The sequence below is a fragment of the Ananas comosus genome, linkage group 10 (assembly GCF_001540865.1).
Source record: "Ananas comosus cultivar F153 linkage group 10, ASM154086v1, whole genome shotgun sequence".
Lineage (NCBI taxonomy): Eukaryota > Viridiplantae > Streptophyta > Magnoliopsida > Poales > Bromeliaceae > Ananas > Ananas comosus.
The window spans coordinates 8,915,654-8,922,202 of NC_033630.1; the positions used below are offsets into that span (position 1 = coordinate 8,915,654).

The 6,549-nt window shown below is 41.0% G+C and overlaps 1 protein-coding gene across 1 annotated transcript; it reads left to right on the plus strand.

Moving 5' to 3' along the window:
- Positions 1,393-3,592, plus strand: LOC109715950 (pentatricopeptide repeat-containing protein At3g62890-like). The gene has a single exon (XM_020241195.1). The coding sequence runs from the start codon at positions 1,485-1,487 to the stop codon at positions 3,120-3,122; it is 1,638 nt and encodes a 545-aa protein (XP_020096784.1). The 5' UTR covers positions 1,393-1,484; the 3' UTR covers positions 3,123-3,592.

A 6,549-nucleotide genomic window follows, 5' to 3' on the forward strand; every position in this document is an offset into this window, starting at 1 on the left:
ATTTCTGAGCCGGCATCGATGTAGGTGCGGGTGAAATAAGAGAGAGGAGCACCGTGTTGACGTCGGCGCGGTGGACGAGGAGAAAGGAAAGAAAGTGGGAGGAGAAGGAGAGGAAGAAACGGGATGGCGGAAGAATATGAACTGTATGAAAATAAAAACGAGCGTGAAAAAAAAGAGAGAAAAAGGAATAAGAATATTTTGGTTAGTTTATTAAAAATCCGGATCGAATATAAAAAATTCAAAGGCACGGTCTACTTTTACAAAAGGGTTTATTACACCATTGGTTCCCAACTTTTACACCATTTTTCACTTTGGTCCCTAACCTTTTGTTTTTGGCAATCAAGTTCCCAATCTTTTGATTTTATTTCAATTAAGTCTCAACCGTTAGAAGAGTGTTAAAGTTGACAGAAAATGCCACGTCAGCATCATGTCAGCGTCATGGAGAGGCCACATGTCAGCGCCAACTAATTATACAATTTAAATTTAAATTTTATATTATAAATTTAAATTTAAAATTTAAATTATATTTTGAATTAAATTATAAATTCAAAGCAAGATTTTTTTAATTAACATTTTAATTTTAAATTTAAATTTTGATTTTGGATTCACATTTAAATTCGAATTCCAAATTCTGATTTTGTATTTAATTTTAAATTCAAATTCACATTTTAAATTCTAATTCTAATTTATTTCAAACTTTGATTTCGAATTTCAAATTCAAAATGAGAATTTGAATTCGAAGTTTAAATTAAAATTTAGAATTGAAATCAAATCTCAAATTAAAATTAAAATTTGAATTCAAATTGAAAATTTAAAATCAAAACTTCGAATTCGATTTTAAATTCAAATTTAGATTTTATATTTAAATTTTAGTTTCAAAATTTTGATTTTAAATGCAAATTCAAATATCAAAATCAAAATAAAAATTTTAAGTTTGAATTAAAAAAAAATTCAAATTTAAGATTCAAACTTAAAATTTGAATTTCAATTCAAAATTTTAATTCAACTTTAAATCAAAATTGTAGCTTTAAATTCAAATTCAAAATTTTAATTTCTAGTTAGTTTGAAATTTTAATTTAAATGTTAATTTTGAATTTAATTTAAAAATTTGAATTTTTATTCTTAGGGACTAAAGTGAAAACTGTGTAAAGTTTACAGACCAAAATTGGTATGCAAAAGAATGCCGCGTAGACGCTAACATGAAGGCGGTGAGTTAATTAAAATAAAATCAAAAGGTTAGAGACTTGATTGTCAAAAAAAAAAAAAAAATGAAGAAGGGGTTGGAGAGCCAAGTGAAAAATAATGCATAGGCCAGAGATCAATGGTGTAATTAACCCTTTACAAAATTACAAAACGGGTGAAATTTGTTTATACAAATTGGCCTAATTTTATTTAGGAAAAGAAAGAACGGTTATGCCTTTAGCCCCGAGCGTTTTTCCGCGCGTTTCTGCGGGCTCGCGGAGCGCCCCGGTCCGAAAGATGAGATGCGCTCCCGCGCGCCAGCTCTCGCGCCCGCCGCCGACCTCGCGCTACTCATCGACCGCTCCCGAACCCTCCACCACCTCCGCCAAGTCCACGCCCGCATCGTCACCTCCCCCGACCTCCCCCACTCCGCCTCCTCCTCCCTCCTCCTCCGCGTCCTCCTCTCCCCTCTCGCCCCCACCTCCTACGCTTCCGCCCTCCTCCTCCACCGCATCCCCTCCCCCTCCCTCTCCCTCTCCCTCTCCCTCTCCCTCTCCAACTACAACGCCCTCATCCGCTCCTCCTCCCCCCCTCTCCACCCCCTCTCCCTTTACTCTCGCATGCTCTCCCATGGCCTCCTCCCCGACCACCTCACCTTCCCCTTCCTCCTCAGGAGCTGCTCCCTCCGCCTCGACCTCCTCTCCGGCCGATCCCTCCACCCCCACATCCTCAAACTCGGCTTCCCGGCCGACGTCTTCGTCTGCAATGCTTTGCTCTTTATGTACGCCTCCTGCGGGCGCATCGACTGTGCCTGCAAGGCGTTCGACGAAATGCCTCACAGAGACGTGGTCTCCTGGAATTCGATTTTATCCGGGTACTTGCGGTGCGGGGAGCTTGACTCGGCGCTGCGCCTGTTTTCAGAGATGAGGGAGAGGAACGTCAGAACGTGGAATGCGATCATTACGGGGTTTGTTCGGGGCGGGCGGGCGAGGGAGGCGTTGGATTTGTTTCACGAGATGCAGCTCTCGGGCGGCCCTTGCGCTAGGCCGGACAAGGTTACGGTTGCGAGCGTTATCGCGGCGTGTTCTTCTTTGGGCGCGTTGGATCAGGGGAGATGGGTGCACGGCTATTTGAAGAAGCATAAACTGGAGTTTGATGTCGTTGTCGGGACTGCTCTGATAGACATGTATGGGAAATGTGGGTGCATGGAGAGAGCTATTGCGGTGTTTGATGAAATGCCCAAGAAAGATGTTTTGGCTTGGACAGCGATGATCTCGGCTTATGCCGCGCATGGCCTAGGAGAAGAGGCTTTTGGCCTCTTGAAGGACATGGAGAGGAATGGGTTGAAGTTCAACCATGTGACCTTCGGTGCGCTTCTAAGTGCATGCGCACACTCTGGCTTCGTTGAAAGAGGTCGCTGGTGCTTTGATGTGATGAAACGCGTTTACTCTATTGAGCCGCAACCTCAGCATTATGCCTGCATGGTCGACTTGCTGGGCCGAGCAGGGCTTTTCGGAGAAGCCGAACGGCTCATACAAAGCATGCCAATGGAGCCGGATGTGTATGTTTGGGGGGCATTACTTGGTGCTTGTCGAATGCATGGAAATGTTGAAGCAGGAGAGCGAGCGGCAGCTCAACTCATTGGTTTGGATCCTCTCAATCATGCATATTATATTATTCTTTCTGATATATATGCTAGGGCTAATAGGTTTGAAGATGTGAAAAAGGTTAGAGGTTTTATGAAAGAGCGTGGGATAAAGAAAACTGCACCTGGCTGCAGTATGATCGAAGTCGACGGTAAAGTTCTTGAGTTTTCTGCCAAATGGGTGCTTGAGGACCTGATAAATGAGATTGAATGGGTGTTAAATGCAATAAATTTTGAATTGAAGTTCACTAATAGGCTTTCTAAAGAATATGGGGATCTAATGGAGAATACATGAACTATTAGGATCCTCTGAAGCTGCTCGCATTAAAAGGCTGTTCTTTTCCAACTAATTTGTTTGGATTTGGAACTCTTCAGCATGTGGATCTCGCTAAAACAATGGTCGAGAGAGAGAGAGTCACTAAAGTCTCAAGTTCAGCAGGATCCGGATGTGGGTACATCTTGTTACATGGGTTTGTGTCTTTGTATTATGGTACAAGGTTTGCAGCTTCACTCTGAGGATGTGAGACGACTTCCCTCTCACCCGCAGAGTAGGTAGTGTAGTGGGCTGCGCTTATTAAAACATGCCCTAAATAAACATGTATGTAAAACACTGGGCACGGGGGAGGATTGTGAGTCTATTGTTGGATGTATCAGCTTAACATTCTTTTTAATCTGGAGTTTTGCAGAGATTGCAAGAACTATTGGGCAGTGGAAGTTTGCACAAATCTTTTGAAAATCTATATATATCTATAATATGTAACTACATATTAATTGTCAATAATTTGGCTAGCGTGGCGTATCCTCTTTTTTGGGCACATTTTTCTTCCTTCTTCTAGGTTGGGTGGGCCTGTACACCCCCTCTCTTCCTCTCTCGAGCCATCCTTTGGAGAATCCTTGCGCTGGAAGTTACGCAACTTTGGAATAGAAGTATTTTGTATGTAAAGAACCTTTGGCAAGGTCGGATTGAGCATGAGACAACTTGGGAGCTAGAAAGCTCGAGGCTAGATCATTTTCCCTATCTATTCGATGGGTCAGAGTGATGCAAGGATTTTGTAGTTTCGTGGATGAGACTTTTTTGAAGGAGGGAGAATTTAGTATATTAAACTTTAAAAATTACTGAGATACAGTGTAAAACTAGTGAAGGCCCGCGCTTCGCTGCGGAAAATTTTTGTAATTTTTAAAACCTCTCGAATAGACTATTTTTTATTATTCAAAATTTAAATTTAAATTTAGAATAAAAAATATTGAAGCTTAAAATTTAAATTTTAATATATCAAATTGAAATTTCAATATTTGGAATTTAATATTTAGATTTTTCTAATTCAATTTATAATGTAATATATATTTAAAATATTGCAATTTGAAATTTTAATATATATATATATATATATATATATATATATATATATTTTAGTAGAAAATTCTAATTGTTGTATTTAATTTAAAGTTTAAATTTAAATTTTTTATTTTTTGTATGTGAGTCACAATACTAAAAAAAATGTGAAAAGAAAAAAAAGAAGAGAGAGAGAAATTAATATATTCAGAGATTAATATATTCTATCTCTCTCTCTATATATATAAATTTGAATAGAAAAGTTTAATTGTTGTATTTAAATTTAAAGTTTAAATTTAAATTATTTTTTTGTATGTGAGTCACAATACTAAAAAAAAAAAATGGGAAAAAAAAGTTTACTCATTGGTAAAATGAACTTAGTTACTATAATAGATAACATGCTAGTTATTATTTATAAAATTAAACATTATTAGAGTATGTTTTCTATGCTTTCGAAAGCACAGAAGTTACGTATTTGTAAGTTATTTTCGATAATAAAACTTTCGATTCGACGATCAGTTTCATTAGTGGGTCCCACAGAAAAAAGATACAAAAAAAATCCGCTCCGCACCGGCTCGCGCATCTCCGCTCGCACAATCCATCAAATAAGAGATTCGAATTAAAATTATATTTATATTTAAATTTTAAAATTTTTGTATGTGAGTTGCAATACTACATAATAAAAACAAAAGTTAGAAAAGGAAAAAAAAAAGAGAGAGAGAGAGAAGTGGAAGTTAGAAAAAAGCAAAAAAAAGAGAGAGAAAGAGAGAGAGGAGTGGATCCACAGGATAAAAAAATTACAAAAAAATTAAAATGAGAGATAAAGAAAGAGAGGAGCTGAAGTTAGAAAAGGAGAGAGAGAGAGAGAGAGAGAGAGAGAGAGAGAGAGAGAGGAGTGGAAGTTAGAAAAGAAAAGAGAGAGGAGAGAGATGAGAGAGAGAGGGGGGGGGGGAGTGGATCAACAGGGAAAAAGCAAAAAAAGCAAAAAAAAAAAAAATCCCGCCTCGCGCTAGTCTCCGCGCCTACGCGCCCGCGCCGCCCTACCGGCGCGCCGCTCGAGCCCCCGCCTGCTCGCCCGCGCCCTTGCAGCCCACCCGCTTTGCCCCGCGCCGCTGCGCCCTGCCTGCTCGCTCGCCCGAGCCCGCCGTGCCGGCTTCGCTCCCGCGACGCAACCCTCGGCTCGTGCCCGTTCGCGCGGCACCCACGCGCGCCCGCGCGCGCCCCGCATCGGAGCCCGCCCGTGCCCTCGCTCGCTCCTCCGCCTCCCGCTGCGCCCGCCCCGCCTCCGCCTCCCGCCTCCGCTACCGCCCACCCGCTGGGAGAGAGGCAGAGAGATTGTCACGCCCCGGGGTCCCCTTTTAGTTTGAAACACAGCGGAAAAGCGTTTAAATTTTTTTTTTGAAAACCTGACCCCAGAGTATGCCAGATCCGCCACAAATACAGGGAATCCACTGTTCACACGGACAGAGTCTCCCCTGTATTTGCACGGCGTCCCACAAGTACAAAAGTACAAACAGTATACAACCACAACTAAATGAATACACAGATAGCTCTACATTCATACATTCACCATTCACACCGTAGTTTTACATTCGATGTTTAAACGAAAGTCCACGAAAAACCTTTTAAAAACTGTTCCATACGCGAAAACTTTTATCTTTTATAAAAGCTACCACGAGGGGTAAAAAACTTTTTATTTTACCAAATCCAGAAATTCTTTTATTACATTCATGAAAGTCCACATATTCCAATGTAATAAAAATACTGAACCATATAAACTGACTAAGCTATAACAACAGAATAGTAGGGATAAAACTAAACCGATAATCTGGGTCGGAAGCTCTATCGACCGCTACGAACGTACCTCACGTCTCGTCCCAAAACTCAACGCCTGTAATACCTGAAAAATAGTGGGGGAGGTGAGAACATGTAAACATGTCTCCCCTCCCAGTGGGTACCGCAAGCCGAAGAAGGCGAGGAGTACTCACCGGATCAGGAAGAGATAAACAACAGTATGGGTAAGTAAAATACAGTAGCAACGATAATGAACGAATGAGATATATATATGAAAGCACAACTACCGCTACTGTAATGTACAACTGCAAGCATACAAGGATATCAAAACTATAGTAGCAAGACAACTGTAAAGAAAGAACTAGAAGTATATATGCAACAACCGCTACTATAGCTATATGCGTCAACCGGACGAGAAGTCCAAACGTACCCAATCTAAACCGCCGTGTCGGTCTAAGGACCTCAGGCAAAAGCCACTATCTGCTCACACCTGGCATGTAACCCTAGCACAAGAGAACACCGCTGGGCTCACGGGTCGGATGTACGACCACTTTTCCGGAAAAGAACACCCTCCTGCGGGGGTATCAACCCGCTG

Coding starts and splice junctions, on each gene's coding strand:
- LOC109715950 (XM_020241195.1), top strand. CDS start 1,485: ATGCGCTCCCGCGCGCCAGCTCTCGCGCCCGCCGCCGACCTCGCGCTA.